The 23,852-nt window shown below is 39.0% G+C and overlaps 1 protein-coding gene and 1 non-coding gene across 2 annotated transcripts in view; both read left to right on the forward strand.

Annotated features, from left to right (window-relative positions):
* Positions 1–23,852, forward strand: part of LOC131230242 (DEAD-box ATP-dependent RNA helicase 57) — a 60,105-nt gene that overhangs the window by 18,634 nt on the left and 17,619 nt on the right. Inside the window, exons 8-9 of the mRNA XM_058226076.1 lie at positions 21,377–21,571; positions 21,705–21,795. Coding sequence (XP_058082059.1) covers positions 21,377–21,571; positions 21,705–21,795 — 286 coding nt within the window. The remainder of the gene's footprint in view (positions 1–21,376; positions 21,572–21,704; positions 21,796–23,852) is intronic.
* Positions 6,809–6,915, forward strand: LOC131232039 (small nucleolar RNA R71). Its single transcript, XR_009164644.1, has one exon. It is a non-coding gene; the product is annotated as a small nucleolar RNA R71 (small nucleolar RNA).

A 23,852-nucleotide genomic window follows, 5' to 3' on the forward strand; every position in this document is an offset into this window, starting at 1 on the left:
TACTCAGAGAGATGAGAAGCAGACATGTGGTTGGCTGTGACCATCTCTCATTGGTTGGATGTGACCATCTCCCATAAGTCACCTTGACCAAATGACCATAACCATCCCATGAATGGTTAGGAAATAGATGATCCATATTAATAGTAGAAAGGTTTTGATCATTGAGATGAGTCGTCCGTGATGTGGTTACCACCCACCATTGATTGTCCATACCTCTTGAAAGTCACTTTGATTGAAGGCTCGTAACTGACAACCAATGGCTAGGAAAATGGACCATCCTTGTTATAACAAAGAATTCCGATGATTAATCTGGACCATCCATCATGTGAGGCCTACCTGTAATTACTCATCCCTAGTGAGAGTCACTGTCCATGACGTCGGACACACTTTTGATTGCCATCCCTTAGGTGCATCATGTTCACACCCCAAGTATAGGGTTGCAATGTAGTAGTAATCTCGGAAAGACCGAGGTTGAATCCACAGGGACTGAACCTTGTACGTAATCTGAAAGTAACTTGAATTAAAACTAGGCAAAGATGTAATTTAAATCAGGAAATTTTTAAGGGAATAATGGTGAAATATTAGACTAAAACTTGTAAAATTCAAAGGTGGGAAACTAGGGTGCCAAGGATCCACTTGTAGAGATCAGGAAGATCTATGCTTGATTCATGAACAGAACTGGATTTAGAGTCCCATCTTCATCCAGTTGAAAGATAATTCATTAAAATCCATATCTGAGCTTCCTTCGATCCAGTTTTCAAGAGATGAGAAGTATGAGAATTAGAATTGATTCCATCACAAAACCATGCCAATGAGACAAAGCAAACAACAAAATTTAGCCAATTCACATCCAATCTAAGGGATGCATGAATGTTAGGAAGGATTCCATCTTCCAACCATGCCCAGGAGATGATGGTGAACAACAGGGTTCCCAAATTCACAAACCCTATAATGAAAAGAACATACTCAAAGCTATCGCAGATCTATTGTAATTTAAGTCACAACAAACCATTAAAAACTATGAATATTCCTTATAATCAAACTTAAATCAAAGAGAGTTCAACAACCATGAATCAAAGCAATAGAAAACGCCATCACGCTACAAGCTTCACCTCTTAGCCCTAGCTAAGAGGTTTAGCCAACCATAGACATGATTAGGGTAAAGACTCTTAAAGAAAATAACATCAAGGAAAGAAAAAACGAAGAAGGAAAAACTCTGTGGCAGCCATCCACACTCTCTCTCTCTCTCTCTCGTCCGTTTGTTCTCACGTCCCTGGACGATGCCTTTGCTCTCTCTCTCTCTCTCTCTCTCTCTCTCTCTCTCTCTCTCTCTCTCTCCCCTTCTATAACATGATGTAAGGAGGTTGGTTGGCTGCTGGAGTCGGTGTTGCTGGATTGCATGGTCGGTTGAGCTTACGCAACTCTGTTTCCTGCGTAGCGAAACAGAGAGAGCATCGGTCGCGGATGGATTGTGTAATCGGTGGGGTCCACAATAATCCTTGCTTGGGAAAATCCACTCCTTGCATTAGCATGAGGAGGTTGTGTTGGGACATGGGCCAAAAGTTGGAGTGAATCTATTGATCGGGTGGCCCACAAACGAAGCATGAAGGCGCGGTGAAACCTACTCGGTTTGGTCGATGTGTGGAAAGTTTATGTAAAGTTTTCCGACTTTGGTTTAGGTGGGGTCCACTTGTGATGGTCTCTCGGGGAATCCATGCCCTTCACCGCTTTCATAGGGTCATTTTAAGCCATTACCCAAAACATGGGGCAGATCTGAGTTCTAGGTGGGCCACAATCCATGTGATAAGTAGACGTTTCCCAACAACCGTTACACATTCCTGAAGCCACGTAACAAAGTTACGTAATTGGCTGTGGTATCATGTGGGCCTACTTACATGTTTATTTTGAAGATTCGTTTTGTCCATCCGGTTTGTCATGCCATTTTGGGAAACTCTGTCAAAAACGAAGTGGTTTAGTTAATCAGGTGGATCGCACAGTCCCACCAAGTAGCGAGAATACTCACCGTTAAAATTTCCATTGAAATCGCCCAACAGTGCCATGCACTTTGCATCCCCCTTAATTACAATTCTATCCTTTCTTTTGTCAAATATTCTGCCGTCCGTATCTCCTAACTGCACTGTGCAAATGAGACGAAATTTCACCAATACTTGTTATTTTTCACGCTCTTTCTAACACTTAAGTTTGAGCCTTGATCACTTATTGATGACTCAAATTAACGGACAATACCACTTCGAAGTCTAAAAACAATGTTTTATACACCTGATAGGGAAGTTAGCCGGTAGTCTTGGAATACACCCTAAGATCTTCGAAATGATCGATTTATTATGATATTCAGGTGGCCCGTTTGGAGGATCCACATATGAAGGAGGGTCAGATGACATGATAAAAATGGGAAGACTTGATGGTTGGTATTCTAGTCATGTATCTGGGTGATTGTACTGTCCATTTTGTAAATGGACGAATGCAAGGTGGTTTTCTGGAGTAATTAGGGGTAGGACATGTATATTGCAGTGTCCATGGTAGTGTTCTGAAGGCATCCATACTTTCCAATCGTTTTCTCATCTAATTATAGGGGTTGAGTCCAAAATTGAGGCCTATCCAAAGATCAGGTGGGCCCCAGGACTGTTTTGGGCTGATCTGTCCCTTGGGCCACTTCCACAAAGATCCAATGGTTGAAATTTTACTTGTATGGTTACTTTATGGTCCTCAAGCCAGATATAAAGTTTCGAACCAAACGGATGGTGGGAACCCTGTGATCTTGTATTGAGGACGATTTTCAGGCCTCTTTCACTGTTAATTACTTGATTTTCTTGGATCTTTGGCGTGTAAATTCTTCGGTCTCAGTCCCCTGGGATCCGTCCCTTGCCTTGGTGATTTTTGAGCGTTAAATCCATGCTTTTAGTACCCTTTTTCAGTCCAGGCTCCTAAATTCACCTTGTAACACAAACACAATTAAAATAGGACATTAAACAGTATCATGTTTGTAAAATCAGGTAATAACTGGGGTCTAATATGCAATATTTGACCCTCAACACAATCCCCAACTAGCATTTTGCTAGTCCCGAGCAAAGTATGCGAAAAATAATTTAAGAATTATGGGTTAATTTCTGTAAACCCGAGTGATTTTTGAACAACAATCCAGTTAATAGAATTCTAAGATTCATGAATGTTGGGCATTACTTTCTCCTGGACTCAAGCGCACGGTTAACTTCTTACTCAAGTTCAAAGTATTAATCCATTGATTAGAAAAATTCTAAACGTTGAGTTCCATGGGTGTATAGTGAAACCTAAACTTATCACAATCAAAGGCTCAATTCTTTATTTTCATGATAACATTGATAATCACAAGAGCATTTAAGATAACCATAACCTAAACCAAAAATTGCCTTACAGTTCAACTTTTCATTCTTCCAGCTTTTGATTTTTCCATTAATGGCTTTCACGCTATGTCAACCTTTTAAAGGTAAAGCCAATGAGGGGAATTGAACCCTCACCTATAGGGTGCAAACCAATGGTGAAGACCATTCACCCAACCCTTTCCGAAGACAACTGTTTTTTAGCGAGGTATTTTTTTTCTTTGAACATGATGGACAAATTCCCTAGGTTGGCTTCTTCCATGTCTAGTGACTACCAGGTTAACAATTCAATATCGAACTAAAGCCTTAATGTGTAAGCTAGGTGTGACATGTGAAATCATGACTCAATCAATGTTTAAAACTTCTAATCATGGATTAACAATTCGACTTAACTGTGAAATCTAACAGATAATTGAATCCAAGAGTCATAAATTACCAACATTACATATCTTATACGTTTAAATCAAAGATGGCCGTTAAAATCACTTCAAATTCACTAAAATTTTCAGAAAAAGTTTAAGAATTTTCACAATTTCCGCTAAGACCAAGAAAATACTGATTAGGTAGCCTAATCTCCCATCCCCAACCTAAAATCTACGTTGTCTTCAATGTAAAAGATATAAGCATGCAATGCACATGAGACAACAAAAGTAAAGGAGAAGTGATGGAAAGATAATACCTGATGAGGAGATTGAACGGCTTTTTCCAAAGAGATCATAGCGTGAAGGTGACTCGGTACAAGAGTTAAACCAATAAAAGCAAACTATCCTAACGGCGTAAAGCCGACTAACCTAAAACGGCATAAAGCAAATTACCATAGTCCTATGAAAGCAGTAAACCTACCTATATCTCCATCAGACTAGGAGATCAAGGGAAGAGCTACCCAGTCATGCCGCAAGGTTCCTCCTCCGGCCAATATCTTGATAAATTTCTCAGAAGGTTTCTCAACAAGATTATCCAAAAGCCCTTTTTGCAATAGTCTTAGATGCTCTGGAGACTGGAGCATGAATTCCCAGAGAAATTTATATACCTCAGCATAAGGTTTCCTCTTAATCTCCTGAGATGTCCAAAGTATATACGATTCACCTATGATAGAAAAAGTTTCAATATCAGTATAACATAGTGAATCAGAGATTACACATAGATGAAATTCAAATTTTTTTTAGTAGGTGGTGTATTCTCAACACACTTCGAAGCTGCAGTCTTTGGTTCAATTTTCAGCTCATCCTCCTTTAATGGTAAACATTCAGGATCTGAGGGAGGAGATTCTTTAGAATAAGGGTTTTCTCGGTCAGTAACAACTACCGAGGTATTGTCTTGTCAATTATGCACTATGTTTTGTATCATGGGATTGTTTATATCCATAAAGTATACTGAGCAATCTTCTAAAGAGTCAAAATATCCAGTTGAAAGGAGTTCATTCATTATATCGAGATTTGTGATGATATGCCAAATAATTTCCTTATCTTCTTCAAGAGTAGAAATGAGCACTCTTTTTTTTTTTTTCTTAAGGTGGGATGAAATCACCACTGGGTATGTCTCTTCTTGACCTAAGTAATCATATTTCAAATCATAGGGCAATAGTTTTAGGTCAAGCTTCGGTGCCTTGAGGCTAGACGGTAGAGGCACTACATTAGTTTAGGGCAATTTTCAAATTGTGGCCTCCATCGGTTAACTTCAAGTACCGGCGTGGTATCAAGCATGACAACCATCTCCCTAATCATGTCATCATCGAAATCATGGGAGTGGGCCACGCACGTCTCTAGAGAGTCAGAGGATAAGGTTAGAGACGCTCTATCTTCCACGAAAGAGTCAATCATGTTAATGTCGTGGAAATCGTCATCATCCTCTAACCGTCTGCTCGTGTTGAAAAAGATATTAAACTCCAATGTCATATTCCCGAAAGACATACTCATAACACTATTCCTGCAATTGATGATTGCGTTTGAGGTGGCAAGGAATGGGCGACCAAGAATGACGAGAATTTGAGTGCTCATGTTACTGATGGGTTCAGTATCCAGGACGATAAAATCTACAGGGTAGTAGAATCTGTCAACCTGGACCAACACATCCTCAATTATCCCTCTCGGTACACGAACAGAGCGATCAGCAAGTTGTAATGTGGTTAAGGTGGGTTTTAATTCACCCAATTCTAACTGCTTGTACACCGAGTAGGGAATCAGATTGACACTTGCGTGCTCAATTTGATAGTTCCCGATCACACATGATATGGTTGGGCTATTGGGATCTTTGAATTTCTGCGGCACATCTTGCTTTAGGATGACACTCACTTTCTTGGTCAAGAAGATTTTCTTTTGAATATTTTGCTGTCTTTTGGTCGTGCATGAGTCTTTAAGGAATTTGGCATATGAATATATTTGTTTTACGGCATCAAATAGAGGAATATTGACCTTCACTTGTTTCAACACCTTTAGAATGTCCTGAGACGTAGAGAGAGGTTTTGGTGCAACCAACCGTTGGGGAAATGGAGCAATCGGCTTGCCCTGAAGTTCTGGTTCTAATTCTTGTGGGGCAATGCTAGGTTTATCATCGTTGTCCTTTTCTGGGTCCTTAGGCTTTTCAGCCCTCACCGGAATAGTTTTGTCAATTATCTTCCCACTCCTAAGAGTAGTGATAGACTTAGCTTGATCCATCTGATTTGAAGAGCTGGGGTCACTTACTCATATTGCGGTTTAGGATTGGGGAGAGGTTGAGCAGGAAGCATCTCCTTTCCCCCAATTACCAATTGTGACTCCATCCTTTGGACAGACGACGCAAGCGTTCTAATTGCTGATTTGATTTCCTGGATTGCTTGTGCCATATTCTGATTAAATAGCTCTTGGTCTTGAATGTGTTTTAAAACTGGATCCTCTTGAGGTTTCCCTTGATTTGGAATTTGATTGAAGAAACCTTGAGGGGTGGCAGTTTATCCATTCCTCCAATTGAAGTTTGGATGATTTCTCCAACTAGGATTGTACGTATTAGAGGTGGGTCCATTGAAAGGTCTTTAGTAATTATTGACGGCATTGGATTACTCAGTCAGTACCTCTTGAAGGGCAGATATAGTTGGACAATTTTCAGTTGTGTGACTGTTACAACCACAAATACCGCAAAAAACTTCCTTACCCTTATCCTTCTTTGATTCCATGGCCTTGAATTTCTTTATGAGATTAGCCACTTTAACATTGATATCATCATCATCTTTCATAAGGTATACTCTGCCCCTTTCCTTTGATTGAGGGGGCCTAGAAGTAGTACTCGATTTTGGGTATGTGTCCCATGATTGTGCGTTTTCAGCAAGTCTATCCAAGTAATCCCACACATCATCGACATTTTTATTCATAAATTCCCCATTGGATATTGTCTCGACCAATTGGCGCATGGAAGATGTTAGCCCATCATAGAAAAAGTGTGTAATGCGCCACGTTTCAAATCTGTGTTGTGGGCATGAGCTGACAAGATCCTTGAACCACTCCCAACATTGGAAGAATGTTTCATCCTCCTTTTGGGCGAAGTTCATGATTGACTTTCTAAGGATGTTCATTTTGTGATATGAAAAAAAATTCTTTATGAACTCCCTTGTCATGTCATTCTATGTGCCAATAGATCGGGGATGTAGTGAATGTTACCACGTCTTAGCTTTCTCTTTTAAAGAAAAGGGAAAGAGTTTCAGCCTGACCGTGTCCTCAGACACGTTAGGAAAGTATACAGTGGCTATAATTTCCTCAAACTCTCTCAAGTGTAGATACGGATTTTCAGATTCAAGCCCATGAAATTTTGGAAGGAGTTGGATCACCCCTGGCTTGATATTCATGTGTCCCGTATTTTCTGGAAAAACCATGCATGAGGGCGTGATCACCCCCGCTTGTTGTAAATAATCTCGCAAAGTACGAGGCGGGGGTGCTTGATGCACCTCATTCTCATCTTGGATGTCCTCCACCCTAGGTTGGGGTAGAAGAGGTTGGTTTGCAGCCATTACTTCAATTAACTATGGGGATCTCAAGCGGTGTCTAGTCCTGCGATGGATAGTCGACCCCTCAACCAATCCTCCTTCAGTCAAGAGACGTTGAGTGTTGTCACGGACCCACTTGGGCATGAAACACTCGCAGCCCTCAATTCAGATTCTAAACCTAATCCTAAAAAATAAGAAAATAAATAGAAATTTAGAAATAAAGAGAAGAGTTGGAAAGAAGTTACCAAATTCGAAGTTCCTAAGTTAAAAACCTGCAAAGCAAAACAAAACAAAACAAGTCAGTTTCTAAAAATAAGAAGTCTAAAGTTAGAAAGTTTCTAAAATAGAAAGTAAACTAGTTTCTAAGAAGGGAAAAATTCTAAAAATAGTAAGTTTCTAAAATAAAGTTAGAAAGTTCTAAAATAGAAAGTAAGTTAGTTTCCAAAAAAAAAAGAAAAAGAAATCCTAGAATAGAAAATTTCTAAAAATAGAAAAGAAAACCTAATCTAAAAATAAAAGACTTAAAAATTAGAAAATTAGAAAGAGATTACTAATTTAGAATGTCTATGTCATGGTCCTACAAAACAGGAAAGTTAGGTTAGTTTCTAAAAATCAAATAGAAAAACCTAAACCTAGAATTAAGAACTAGAAAAACCCTAATCTTAACCTAATCCTAAAACGAGTTAATCTCAGAAAAACGTAACCGTCAATCCCCGGCAATGGCGCCAAAAACTTGTTCACACCCCAAGTATAGGGTTGCAATGTAGTAATAATCTTGGTAAGACCGAGGTCGAATCCACAGGGACCGAACCTTGTACGTAATCTGAAAGTACTTGAACTAGAACTAAGCGAAGATGTAATCTAAATCAGGAAATTTTTAAGGGAATAATGGTGAAATATTAGACTAAAACTTGTAAAATTTAAAGATGGGAAACTAGGGTGCCAAGGATCCACTTGTAGAGATCAGGGAGATCTATGCTTGATTCATGAACAGAACTGGATTTAGAGTCCCATATTCATCCAGTTGAAAGATAATTCATTAAAATCCATATCTGAGCTTCCTTCGATCCAGTTTTCAAGAGATGAGAAGTATGAGAATTAGAATTGATTCCATCACAAAACCATGCCCATGAGACAAAGCAAACAACAGAATTTAGCCAATTCACATCCAATCTAAGGGATGCATGAATGTTAGGAAGGATTCCATCATCCAACCATGCCCAGGAGGACAGGGTTCCCAAATTCACAAACCCTATAATGAAAAGAACATACTCAAAGCTATCGCAGATCTATTGTAATTTAAGTCACAACAAACCATTAAAAACTATGAATATTCCTTATAATCAAACTTAAATCAAAGAGAGTTCAACAACCATGAATCAAAGCAATAGAAAACCCCATTGTGCTGCAAGCTTCACCTCTTATCCCTAGCTAAGAGGTTTAGCCAACCATAGACATGATTAGGGTAAAGACTCTTAAAGAAAATAACATCAAGGAAAGAAAAACCGAAGAAGGAAAAACTCTGTGGCAGTCGTCCACTCTCTCTCTCTCTCTCTCTCTCTCTCTCGCTCTCTCTCTCTTCTGCTTCTTCTCACGTCCCCGGATGATGCCTTTGCGCTCTCTCTCTCTGTCTCTCTCTCTCTCCTTTTATAACATGATGTAAGGAGGATGGTTGGCTGCTGGAGTTGGTGTTGCTGGATTGCATGGTCGGTTGAGCTTACACAACTCTGTTTCCTGTGTAGCGAAACAGAGAGAGCATCGGTCGCGGATGGATTGCGTAATCGGTGGGGTCCACAATAATCGTTGCTTGAGAAAATCCACTCCCTGCATTAGCATGAGGAGGTTGTGTTGGGACATGGGCCAAAAGTTGGAGTGAATCTATTGATCAGGTGGCCCACAAACGAAGTATGAAGGCGCGGTGAAACGTACTCGGTTTGGTCGATGTGTGGAAAGTTTATGTAAAGTTTGCCGACTTTGGTTTATTAGTTGGTTTAGGTGGGGTCCACTTGTGATGGTCTCTCGGGGAATCCATGCCCTTCACCGCTTTCATAGGGTCATTTTAAGCCATGGCCCAAAAGATGGGGCAAATTTGAGTTCTAGGAGGGCCACAATCTATGTGATAAGTAGACGTTTCCCAACAACCGTTACACATTCTTGAAGCCACGTAACAAAGTTACGTAATTGGCTTTGGTATCATGTGGGCCCACGTATATGTTTATTCTGAAGATCTGTTCTGTCTATTCGGTTTGTCATGCCATTTTGGGAAACTCTGTAAAAAATGAAGTGGTTTAGTTAATCAGGTGGATCGCACAGTCCCACCAAGTAGCGAGAATACTCACCGTTAAAATTTCCATTGAAATCGTCCAACAATGCCATGCACTTGGCATCCCCCTTAATTACAATTCTATCCTTTCTTTTGTCAAATATTCTGCCGTCCGTATCTCCTGACTGCACCGTGCAAATGAGACGAAGTTTCACCAATACTTGTTATTTTTCACGCTCTTTCTAACGCCTAAGTTTGAGTCTTGATCACTCATAGATGACTCAAATGTCTTTTTAACGGACAATACCACTCCGAAGTCTAAAAACAATGTTTTATACACCTGATAGGGAAGTTGGTCGGTAGTCTTGGAATACACTCTAAGATCTTCGAAATGATCAATTTATTATGATATTCGGGTGGCCCGTTTGGAGGATCCACATACGATGGAGGGTCAGATAACATGCTAAAAATAGGAAGACTTGATGGTTGGTATTCTAGTCATGTATCTGGGTGATTATACTGTCAGTTTTGTAAATGGACGAATGCAAGGTGGTTTTCTGGAGTGATTAGGGGTAGGACATGTATATTGCAGTGTCCATGGTAGTGTTCTGAAGGCATCCACATCGTCCAATCGTTTTCTCATCTAATTATAGGGGTTGAGTCCAAAATTGAGGCCTATCCAAAGACCAGGTGGGCCCCAGGACTGATTTATGGGTTGATCTGTCCGTTGGGCCACTTCCACAAAGATCCAATGGCTGAAATTTTACGTTTACGGTTACTTTTTGGTCCTCAGGCCAGATATAAAGTTTCGAGCCAAATGGATGGTGGGAATAGGGGTGCACATTGAGCTGTTGGAACCGTGTAACCGGATCGGAACCGTTGGATCGGTCCGGTTTGGTCCGGTTCTAGGGTGCTAACAGTTCGGTTTCGATTCCGGTTCCAAACTTCCCAGAACCGTTGATTATGGATCGGTTCCGGTTTAGGGCCTTATAGAACCGAATCGAACTGTTGATCTGAACCCCAAAAAAGAAAAATAAATACAAAAAAACGGAAGAAACCGAAGAAGATCTGACAGAGAAATGAGAAATCAACTGCTCTCACCTGAGAGAAAAGAAGAGAGACTTTTCTTCTCGTTCTTGTAAGTATCGAAGATCTGAAATCTCTCCATAGAAATGCATGAATCTCTCTCTCTCTCTCTCTCTCTCACTCACCTTTTGCTTTATGACAAGAAAAACGAGAAACAGAAGCTAGAAATAGAAGAGTGTTGGGAGAAGAGGGATTGAAGATAAAGACTCATCCAATCCAAGAGATTCTATAGCATGTGTTTTAAATGCGGTGATATTACAATAAATCTCGGCCGAAAAAGCACTCAAATGCTCAATGCCGGTACGGTTCGTAACGGAAAACGAAAAATCCGCACTGCCCGGTTTCCGTTTGCTGAAATGCTGCAAACAAAAGAAAGAGACGATAGAGAGAGGGAGAGACGAAGTAGCTGCTCTGTTCTCTGTTGCTATTTCGAGAACTGTGTAGAAAAGCACGTGAAATCCAAGATCATTCGACCCTAGCCATCAAATCTTTGGCCTTCATCCTTTATATGTGGATGGTGGTTGTGTTTCTTTTCTTACCTACTTAAAAAGCCTAGAACCGTGGAACCGATCCAGAACCGAACCAGTTTTCACGGTCCTGTTCTGGTTCGGTTCTAGGGTGCTAACGGTCCGGTTCCGGTTCCAAAAATCCTAGAATCGTAGGGAACGATTCGGTTTCGGTTTCACCCCAAAACCGGACCAAATCGAACTGTGTGCACCCCTAGGTGGGAACCTTGTGATCTTGTATTCAGGACGATTTTCAGGCCTCTTTCACCGTTAATTACTTGATTTTCTCGGATCTTTGCGTGTAAGTTCTTCGGTCTCGGTCCCCTGGGGTCCGTCCCTTGCCTTGGTGATTTTTGAGTGTTAAATCCATGCTTTTGGTACCCTTTTTCAGTCCAGGCTCTTAAATTCACCTTACAACACAAACACAATTAAAATAGGACATTAAACAGTATCATGTTCGTAAAATTAGGTAATAACTGGGGTCTAATATGCAATATTTGACCCTTAACAAATCACCCGATAATGATCCTAACGTTCTGGTCAATGGATAAGAAATGGATGGTCCATATTTATCATACTAAAAAAGTTCCCATTAATGACTTGGAACTCTTCTCCATGTGGAGCTCATGTTTCATTGTTGACCCTCACAAACAATCACTTTAATGAGATGATCCTAACCATCTAATCAATGTTTAGGAAATAGATGATCCATGTTTACACCAAGAAAAGGTCTGAGCATTATCCATCATGTGGGGCCCATGTTGTTTGTCCACCCTCGTAATTAGTTTGATGTAATGATGCTAATAACCTAAGCAATGGATTGGAAACTTGATGGTCCATATTGAATAACTGTAATGGGTTATGGATTTGAACCTTTCATCATGTGGGATCCACCTTTGGCCTCTCAAACATCACTTCGACTGGTTGATCATAGCCGTCAAATCATCAACAAAGCTACAGAAGAAGTATAATGTTGGGGCAGGTAGGACCAATGTTTTAAATATCGTTATCGCATTTTGTATCGCATCCTTTGGATACGGATGATACATATTGGTTATCGCATGGGATACATCGGTTGTATCGGATAACGTATTGCTGTTGTTGGGAAACATGGGAACATTGGAAAATTGGTCGATTTTTTCAATTAAACTTCAGGGTTGTTGAAAAAGACATCAATACACACATCACAAAAAAAGTTCACATGATAGGGGTTTCCTTTGTATGGGGTCCTAATATATGCACTTTCCAATTGAACTGATGCAAGTATATTCAAAGTCTATGCATATAATTTATAAATGTAAGAAGACATGTGTGGAAACACAAGCAATTCATTCAAAAGCAAAAGAAGAATCACTAGATCAAGTTACATACATGTTTAATTTTGTGTTTGGATACAAAGATTACAATTGATTTACGAGAAATTGAGAAATTTCAATTTTTCTCAATTATCCACAACTTGAACCTTCTCCCCCAAATCTCGAAATCGAAGCGCACATAATAGGGGTTTCCTTTATATAGGGTCCTAATATATGCGCATTCCAATTGAACTGATGCAAGTATATTTAAAGTCTATTCATATAATTTATAAACGTAAGAAGTCATGTATGGAAACACAAGCAATACATTCAAAAGTAAAAGAAGAATCACTAGATCAGGTTACATAGATGTTTAATTTTGTGTTTGGATACAAAGATTACAATTGATTTGGGAGAAATTGAGAAATTTCAATTTTTCTCAATTATCCACAACTTGAACCATCTCCCCCAAATCTTGAAATCGAACTTCCAAATCCATGATTTTTCATGGAAAACATGAAGAATCATAGATTTGTAACCATTTGACATTGGTTTAACGTGATTTACAATAAAAACATGGATCGAAAATCGAAAATGCTCACATGATTGAATAGGTGGGATATATTGGCATTACATGTGCATTTCGTATCGCATAGGTGGGATGCACGATATATCATGGGATGTAGCTGCTGATATCATCGATATTTAAAACACTGGGTAGGACCATTATGGAAGTTTTTATTTTCAACCATGAAGGAAGCTTTGAAACTATTTTTAAACTAGATTTAGGCCTGTTTTTATATGATCAAAACACAAAACTTGAGTGGGATTTGATGAATCGAAGCGGTGGATCATTTTGGGAATATCGGAAGAAAAGGGGTGAACCATCAATATATGTATTTTTCATTTACCTTCTTTTTTGTTGTATTTATATGTAATGGGACTTTATCCACCAAATCATGCTTGATTTGTGTTCAATTAGGGCCTATTTGGTTGATTTTCAGCAGGTCAACCTGACATTGCCCAACAGACAACATTCTTACCCAAGAATATCTAGTTACACTTACACCATCAAATACATGTCCAACACCAAAAAGAAATGTGTTTGGAATCCTCACAATTTTTTAGAATCTTACCCTCCCCTTGTTTAGAAACTTGGTGAGTCAAGTATGGACTCACCTGAGTTGACTCGGATTGAGCAAAAAAATGGCTGATGCATGATACGGATTGTTCTTGTACAGAACTCGCCCAAGTTTTTGACAATTCAGTTGGGTTTTACATTGATTCGGCCGATCCACCAAAGTCATCATGACTCGGTCTGAGTCAAAATGTGTGTGAGAACTTGCTAAAGAAACAATAGTCCTTCGTGTTAGCCGACTATTTTTCTTTGCTTTTTCTTAATGATGTTTCCAAATGTATTTTTTAAATAACAATCCCTTATCAATTAATATCCTTGATTAGATTCTACATCTATTTGTTTCCATAATGGATGGTTTAGATCAATTACATAAAAATAGGTCCAATCAAAGATTACATCCTTTATTTGAGCCTATCACGGATCACTTTCGTTTTGAGTAATCATTTGTATCAAAGCAATCCCAACCATCCCATCCATGGCTTGGAAAAACGGATGGCTATATGAATAAGGACACCTAATGAATGAATCACACCATCTAATCACTATGATTTTTCATAGTAGCTCATGAAATATGTAATAGACCTAATGGGCAGGTTGGATGGATTGATTGGACTACCCAAATGTCCTTATGCAACTAGGTGCACTATATAACTTACAGTGCTCTTCGAGCACTAGATCATTTCTCGAGAAGGACAATGTAACTGTTGCTAAGAAAGGACGGTTGAAACAATTAAGTAGGTCCCCTTGGAACATGTTCCTAAAGATGGACGATGGTTTAGTAGTTGAGGGACAACCTCGGGGTTTCGTGTCCTATTTAGAGGCACTCAAGTTAATATTGGTGGACCTACGAAATGTTTATCCATTTTATTGATCGATGGTACCTCAAGTGAGTGATGCCATGAAAATGTCCTACCTATTGTAGGCCCTTTCCTATTGGATCCTATCATACAACAACCTACTGTAGGTTAAATGCACTCTCCGTATACTCCAGGTATCCCAAATTCGAAGATCATATACATTAAATATTTGGCCTTGCTTTGGTCAAACATGGATTATTGTTGTGTTTTCTTAAACTTTGTTTGTTTTGATGAACATGATAATTGTTAATATCAATAATTTTCTTTTCATACACAGAGATTATTATAGTATAAATTATTAATTAATATTTTAGATCCATTAATATCGTATGATTTGTTATTCGTAATTCTTTTTTTTTTTTTCTTTTTAAAATTTTAACTAAAAATATTTTAGACCTAGTCAAAGTTTACGAGACTTGGCCAAGTCACTAGGTTGACTTGTCCAAAACTTGACTCGTAGCTCAACTAAGCAAAGTCTAAGTTCCTGATTTTCAAGCAATGATTTTAACAATATCGTTAAATATCTTTTTAAAAAAAAGGAAGACGTGGGGGGAGCTGCTTGATATGTTGGCTGAGCTAGTCTCCTTATGGCTATACAGCCATTACATGGGGCCCAGTGGCCCAATTCACATTCCTAGCCAAATTGAAAACCCCGCATGTATGTTCGTGCATCTTTGGAGACCTTACATTGGGAACATGCATGTGGGCTGCATATAGGAGCTTGATGGACACATCAAACCGTTGGATCGAGTGGACACGATGATCAGACCGTTGGATTTTGACCGTGGACCATTTTGATGGTTGGATCTTCATCATCGGACATCTTGATCGTGGATCCCCACGGGCCTCCCCACAGGCCACAAAATAGTTTAGTTGTTTAGTTTATTTATATGTTTCGTTATTTTTGGTATAACTTATATTTGTGTTGAGATTAGGGATTAGAAACAACATTTAATTTATTGAGCATCTTTATGTTGAGAATCTTATTTGAGAGCACGTTTTTGTAAAAGGTCTTCTTTGAGACTATGAAGGGTTGGATGTCCCCACCCTAGCCATTATGCATGTTATGATTGAAAGAAATTTCTCTCATTTTTCTTTGAGGGAACAAAATTTCATTATGTGTTTGGGTTGGTGGTGCAAAACCACAGGGAGCGATTCCCTAGTCAGCTTTTCTACTTTTCTCTCTTCTCATCAATGTATTATCTTCATTCTTCTCTTTTCTTTTCTCTTTCACTACTCTCTCCCCAATCTCTCTTCTTTGATATTTCTATTCTCCCTAGAACCCACATTCAATCAAACCTTAACCCATTCATATCCCTACCCAACCAAACCCTAATCCACTAACCCTAATTTTTCAAAATCCTAATTCTTCTCCCCTTAATTATCAAAACCCTAGATATCCAATCCCCAAAATCTGAAAATCCCATAACCTAATAATAAATCCCTAATTCCCATAACCTGAAACCCATATTCCCAATTCAAAAAACCCTAAATCCTAATCCCTTAAACCCAAAATCTGAAATCCTAACCTGAAACCTTCCAAAACCTCAATCCTAATGTTCCAAACCCTAATTCCTCTAAGCCTAAATACCCCAAACCCATTTTCTACATTCCCTAGCCTTTAAACAACCCTAACACGTCAAAACTCTTACAAGACACATGATTTTCATTAAATTTAGATTTAACCTATGCTAGGATGGGGGTTCTATCTCTCGTAGGTCCCGGTTAATCAATAATTTATGAGATTTGCGTTGCGGCCACCGTTACCGTTATGGAACACCTTGATCCATGGGTATATCCATATCCATAGCCTTAAGTCATTTGATGTTCTGGTGCTTCATTTCCTCTAGTGCCATTGGTATTAGCCTTCTCATGATGCTCCCCTTGGCTGGTCGTATGGTGATTCAGTGCACTTATAAGTCCGGCCTTTAGTCGGTCGATGCACATTGTCCTCGAACTCTGTAGATGGTCGTACCACATGTTCTTAGCAACACTACAAGCATGACTAGTAGGTGTATCATCATCATTTTCATCGTCGTCATTGTTGTCATCATCATCTGTCTAGGTTTCATTACTGCTAGTCTTTCCTTGGTCTAATCGTTTGTAACCCCCTTCGGGCTCCAAGACAATTGCACTACTCTGTTGTTGCTATAGAGAATGCTAGTGTATTATATTTATTGTGTGTCCTTTTAGTGTAAGTGCATGTGCACACTTCCCTATTCCCCTGCAGTGTACTATATGCTTTTTCATAATAAAATATTATGTGTTAGGGCATGCAAGCCTAACATATCATCTCTCCCAAACTCTCCTCCTCCTCTCTCAATATTCTCATCTCTTCTTCACATTATCCTCATCAAATCTTTTTCTACTGTTGCCGCGTGTGTAACACTGGGTTGTGCACATTGACTTCTTCACTGTTATCTTACACCTGTTTATCCATTTATTCCAACTTAGGTAGAGGTGGGTCCTCTTGATCGTAAATAGTCCTAGTTTGTTGGACAGAAGTTGCCTTTGTCAACTAGATTTGGTACACGCTTTGCATTTTGTAATCTCGGCTTCATGTTATGGTGCATATAGACGAGCCAATCTCATGTCCTGGCCTGCAACTTATTCTTATTCTTTGAATGAATGAGCGCAAATTGCTCCATTCCTCACAAAGTGCATTGGAGAAGTTGCCCATGCAAAGTCCATATATTGTTTTAAGCATTGAAATAGCAAAATTAAAGATTACTAACTTCGTTCAATGCTCTTTCTTGCAAATCTAAGTTGGGCTTTAATCTCGTTATCACGTTTTTTAGCCTGACATGAACCCCTTCATCCTCTATAAATGATGTGGCATAAATCACAAATACAACAACAAAAATAAAAAAGAGTTTTACCTAATTTTTGATTTTTTTTTTTTTTTCCCAAAAGGTGCATTAGAGCTTCGATTTATCGAATCTGCCTCAAATAGTGTTTTCATCTTAGAAGTGGAGAGATGTGGTTGGAAATGCCTTGCTAACAAACTACGCCAAATCGGTTACGTAACGGCCATTATGTAATGGTAACGACATGACCCGTTATGCGATACGGGTCGTAATAGGCTACCTTGAGCAAAAAAAAAAAACATTGTAGCTGGCAGTTACAGTCCATCGTAATGGCGTAATGACGCTGCAAAAACCCATTTTTTTAAAAAAAAAAAAAAAAAAAAAAAAAAAAACTCGGAAAAACTCTAAAAAATCCATTTTCCAGGGAAGAAGAGAAAAGGAAAAAAAAACTTACATTTCTCTCTTCTTCTCTTCTTCTTTTCTTCTTCTTTGTCTTTCTTCTTCCCCTTTGCAAATGGAACTCTCTCTCTCTCTCTCTCTGTCTCTCCCCGGAACTCTCTTTCTTTTGAAAAGCATTCGTGCATATATATCTTCTTTTAAATATATGCTTTTAAAAAGGAGAAGGTCTAAGTTATGGTCCACCAACAGAGAACTTCCAACCCTTTTATTTGTGAGACATCCAATCCATCCAATGGTTGACCCCATCACAAGGTTCACCTTTTGCAACTTAGATATATCCACTCATCGAGTGATCGACACTTGTATTTTGCAATTTATCAATGGCCAGAAAATTTCCTCTCTGGTGTGGTCCACTTGATGAGTAGATATGGATGATTTTTACACTAGGTGACTCTCATTTTGGGGCCAAGCTATTGGAAAGGTTGGATTCAATGTTTTAAATAGCTTGTAGGATGTAGCGTGGTGTTTTAAAGGTTGGATTCAATGTTTTAAATAGGTGTACATTGTACACTACATATGCTACACAACAAAGCTATAGAGACTTGCACTATTTGCATGCACTATGTAGCATTTTATTTATGCTACGCCTATGTTACGTAGCTATGCTACATGCTATGCCATGACACTTTTTAAAACATTGGTTGGATTTCACATGCACTTAACCGGTTGGAAGTTATATGTCGGGCGGACCATACCTTGTGGTCCAACCGGTTCGACTCGAGACCTTTTTTTCCTTATATTATACTCCCGTGGTGTATGACACTTTATACACCCTCTAATATTGGTGGCATGTATTAAATTAAACTAAACCAATTTAAATGTGGGACCCTTGTTAATTCACAATCCCAAAAGCAGATTGTTTAAATGATCCTAACTATTGATTTGCGAACACTTGTTTGTTGAAATAGGACCACTAGATATTTTTAGTTCACCATCCAATAATTGTCCACTAATATGATAGTTGGATAATGAAATATGCATCAGTGGGATGAGTGTCATAAGTTGCATAAATTTCGGGCCGATTCGGGGCCATTGGAGTGGTCCCCCAAATTGGTGACATTATTCATTCAAATTTATTTTCAATTTTTTCGTAAATGTTTTTTGGGGGAATGGTGTTAATTGGTTAGGGATATGCATTAGTGGGATGAGTACCATAGATTAAATAAATTTGGGGCTGATTTGGGGGCATTCGAGTGGTCCCCTAAATTGGAGACACTATTGATCCGTATTTAGTTTCATTTTTTATATATTATAATTACTTAGGAGAAATGATGTTAAATCCCTTAAGGATATGCATTAGTGGAGTGAGTGCCATAGATTATATGAATTCTGGGTCGATTCGGGGGCATTCGAGTAGTCTGCCAAATCGGTGACACTATCCACCTGAATTTATTTCAAAATTTTCTTAAAATTACATGGGGTAATGATGTCAAATGCTTAAGGATGTGCATTTTTGGGATGAGTGCCATGGCTTGCATGAATTTCAGGTCAATCTAACCCTATCAGATCAATGAAATCATTAGACAGGCCAAGATGGTATTGTTATCAAAAGTAGACTGTTACACCATAAACATGTTCAAAACCACAAAAGAATACATATTTGGAATCCTCTCAATATTTTGGATTTTTCCTTTTTTTTTTTTTTTTTTTTTTTTTTTTTAAATACACCCCCCAAGTAACGATAACGGTGGGGACCGTTACGCCTACCATTACCATTATGGCGCACCTTGCTAGGCAATAACTCTTGATGCTCTAACAACTGAAAGAAAATAAGTGATTTTTTTTTAAATTTTTAAATAGTGGTCGAAGGACATCCTATATGTGTATTGTTTCGACCAATATACTACAACCATATCAGTACTGGCTTGTGTTGGTTGACATGAGTCCATATGAGTCTTTCCCCCCCCCCACAAGCATGAGCCGATACATCCTTGTATTGCATATCATATTGTGTCAATATGGATAGAATTAGAGGTGGACATCGAGTCGAGTTGGATTAGATTAGGTCCAACTCGACTCGATCCGGTTTTTGCAAGTACTTACCCGAACTCGATCCGATTCGGGACCAAGTCCAATAGGGCTGACTCGATCCGAACCGATTCCTTACTAGCCTGACCCGAACTGAGTCCGACTTGGTCAGGGAAACCGAGTCGGATCGAGTTGAGTCTGTCCGGTTGATTCGGACTGGGCTAAGTCAAGCCGAGCCGGAGACTCTTGTACTAGGAAGGAAACGTGAAGGAAATCGGGAGAGAGGGGGTGAGAAAGGAGGAGAGAAAGAAGGAGAGGAGGGAAATCAGGAGAGAGAGGGAGAGAAAGGAGAGGAGGGAATCGGGACAGAAAGAGGGACAGAAAGGAGGAGAGAAAGGAGGAGGGAAGAAGAGGAAGTCGGCTCGGACTGCTGGTAGGGTTAGGTTTCGGGTAGAAGAAGGGTAAAGGTAAGAAAAAGAGAGTAAAATCTGACTTTGTACTACCCGATTCCTGTCCGGATCGGATCGGATTGAGTTGCTACATGACCCAAACTCGACTCGTTTTGGCGTCAGATCCGAGTGGATCTACTCGATCTGACCCGACCCTGGCTTTCGATTCGGGTCGGATTGGATCCGATCGGTTTGGTCGAGTCGGATCCGACGAGTCGGGTCGGATCCTGCCCACCTCTAGATAGAATACACCGGTATTAGTTGATTCAATATGGATTTTCAAATCCATGCCGATACATGCGGTATTTTCCATTTGATACGAATATGTTTCCGTGTCCGAGGGCACAATGCAAGCATCAACACCGATACTTGAAACAACGGCCACAACCACACATAGGATGTAATTCTCCGTAAAAACTCCAAACACAACTTGATGCACGGGGCTCCCCATCGAATGGGCCATAGGACCTGCAAATTGGTTTTTTGGTACCCATCATCGCAAGCTTCTTGTTATGGTTCCTGCTTGCATTAGTCAACTTGCTTATGAACCCTTTTGACCCATTACTCTCGGGATAAGTGCAAACAAGCTATGGCTTCATTATCCAAGTGGATGAAATGCCATCCAAAGAAACTAGGGAGACTAACTATAAATGAATTTCCACTTGCGTTGTAGGAAGAGGCATTCTCCCTCTTCAAGGACTATTTTTTTGCTCTACTTTTTCTGATAGCCGATGCCGATACACTCGAGATAGGTAAGCAAACACAAAATGCAACCATTAAGTTTAGTGCCCCCATGTGAAGAATTTTTTATTCATGTGATTCTTGATGTTTTTTCTCACTACACTAATACGGAGGCTAATAACCAGGTAAGAGGGTTTTTTTTTTTTTTTTGGATGGATTTGGTGATTGGTAACATTTACTTCTGTTCTGTTACAAATTTTTTTTATATCTATTGTTGGTTATGGATGCCCTGTTTCTTGTGGCTGCATTACTGTAAATTCTCTTATTTTCTTGCAAAAACTCTATTAACACCAAGGAAAAAAAAGCACCGAGTTGTGTTAGCATATGCATATGATATAACCTGGTTCTGTGCAGGGTGGAATATCTCGTCTGAGTTGTGTTAGCATATGCATATGATATAACCTGGTTCTGTGCAGGGTGGAATATCTCATCTGAGTTGTGTTAGCATATGCATATGATATAATCTGGTTCTTTGCAGGGTGGAATATCTCATCTTGGATGAATCTGATAAGCTGTTTGAGCTTGGATTTGTGGAGCAAATTGATTCCGTGGTCAAAGCATGCTCCAATCCTTCAATAATACGATCATTGTTTAGTGCCACTTTACCTGATTCTGTTGAAGAGCTTGCACGCACAATAATGCATGATGCAGTTCGAGTCATTGTGGGTAGGAAGTAAGTATGAGGTGCCATCAATTACCGATCTTACCTGTGAGTAGGGTAGCAGAAAACTGATAGATGTGGGGCGTTTTTAATATCTTAGCATGATTTACACTTAGATATCTGCTAATTGAGAAGCTTTGAGCAGGAATTCAGCTTCAGAACTGATAAAGCAAAAGCTGATTTTTGCTGGAAGTGAAGAAGGAAAGCTGCTTGCACTGCGGCAAAGTTTTGCCGAGGTAATGTGGTAATTTGCAAATACAAAGTTTAACTGCACATTTGGTTAATCAACAAATCCTAGAACTATGTAATTTTAAGCTGTGAAATACGTAACATATGAGAATTGAAAAAGAGGAAAATATAACTTTGCAAGAATTCTCCATCTGCAGCTAGTTTGTTTGTTACAAGTGATGACTTTTGAGATAACATGTCCAAGTTGTCGTTGAAGATGAGTCTTGACCATGGTACCTTGGTCAGAAATAGGCGACCGTTTTTCGCTTAATTTTGAAGCAGATTTGGGATATCACTGATATTGGTGCGCTGATATTTTTTTTAGAAATAGATGTATTGGCACTTTTAATCATTCATTATAAAAATTATGTGTTGGCATTTTTAGTTATAAAAAAAAGATGTGTTGGCAGTCTTCAATTCTCTCTCCAACTATATTCAGATTCAAAATCAGCAAAAACAGGATTCACTAGCCACTGTTGACGAGAATGTCTGTGGAAAGCTGAATATAAGGTGTATTACATTGATCTGCAACCTCTTAGTAGGAATCTTTTGGTTGCATATTTTCTTGTTAGTATCCGATTTGTGAGCATATTCTGGTTTAAACTGCATCCATCTGTGAGAATTCTCTCACCGCATCTGTTTCTTTTGCTATTAGTCAGGACTTTCGAGATGATGAGTCTAACATGCCCAAATTGTCATTGAAGAATGAAGATGTGCAAAATCCATGGTACCATGCTTAGAAATAGGCAAGCCTTGATATTGAAGCAGATTTGGGACATCACTGATTTTGATGTGCTGGCAGATCTTTTCGTTCATAAAAAAGGCGTGTTGACACTTTTAGTCATTCATGATAAATCAGGATCTGTTGGCACTTTTAGTTATATATATATATATATATATATATATAAAGATGAATCGGCATTTCAAATCTGTCCAACTATCTTCAGAATCGACAAAACACAAATTCACTAACCATGGTTATCTTCAGAATCGGCAAAACACAAATTCACTAACCACTGTTTATGAGTATGTGTGTGGAAAGCTGTGTCTCAACCTGTTAGTAGGGATTCTTTGGTTGCATGTGTGGAAAGCTGAATATAAGGTGTCTCAACCTGTTAGTAGGGATTCTTTGGTTGCATGTGTTTGAATTAATATCCAATCAAACATTCACATGTTGTCTTGGTAAGGCATGGGCAGTGTATACACTTGTATTGCAGTTTCTTGGGCACATTTCACATTTACCAGGCATTTGGTGACTGGGAGAACTCAGTGTTACCTCGGTAAGGAATGGGCATGCTGTTTGAACTTAATACTTAAGTGATTAGCTTTGGCTCACCTCTGATTTGAAACTGTCTAGATGGCAACTGATGTAACTACTGTGACAATTATGAGTTAGTTGAATTGCATATGGTTCAAAAGGTATTGAACCATATTAAAAATATAGTTCTTCTTAATAGTCAGCAAAAATCTTGCAAAATGGACCCATTGGTTGATAGAACACCCCCAATTTTAATCCTCTAATGGGCGCTAAAACTTACAAGCAGCCCATTGCACGATCATCTCTCAGATGCAGCCATGTGTCCATGAGGAATGGCCAGTGTTTGCAATATCGGCATCAATGCATGTATCACATCCTTGGGATGCCAAAACATATCAGTATTGTAATGGAAACATTGCTTTGGATCTGCCTCATGTTTGGGCTCATGCCCTAAAATCAGCTGGCATAATGCATGGACGGCATGGATAAGCCATATACATCACAGTGGGCCCCACATTTTTTCGCACCTTAACTTCGTTTTAACGTTCAAAAAGCATGCTGTCAACCTCAGCGTTGAGAATCGTGTTGGAATTACATAGGTAAATAATTATTACCTATTTACAAGTGTTTACAAAACGAATTAAAAAAACAAACAACCCCTTAGGAAAAATACATTTTTATTTTTTGTTTTTCTGATTTTCACTGGTTTTCTGTTGAAATATTGCAAATATTGCCGAAATATCAGCTATATATTGGGAAAACATCACAAATTTTGCAATATATCGATTATCGTTGATGCATGGAAAC

The sequence above is a fragment of the Magnolia sinica genome, chromosome 17 (genome assembly GCF_029962835.1).
Source record: "Magnolia sinica isolate HGM2019 chromosome 17, MsV1, whole genome shotgun sequence".
NCBI classification, from domain to species: Eukaryota; Viridiplantae; Streptophyta; class Magnoliopsida; order Magnoliales; family Magnoliaceae; genus Magnolia; species Magnolia sinica.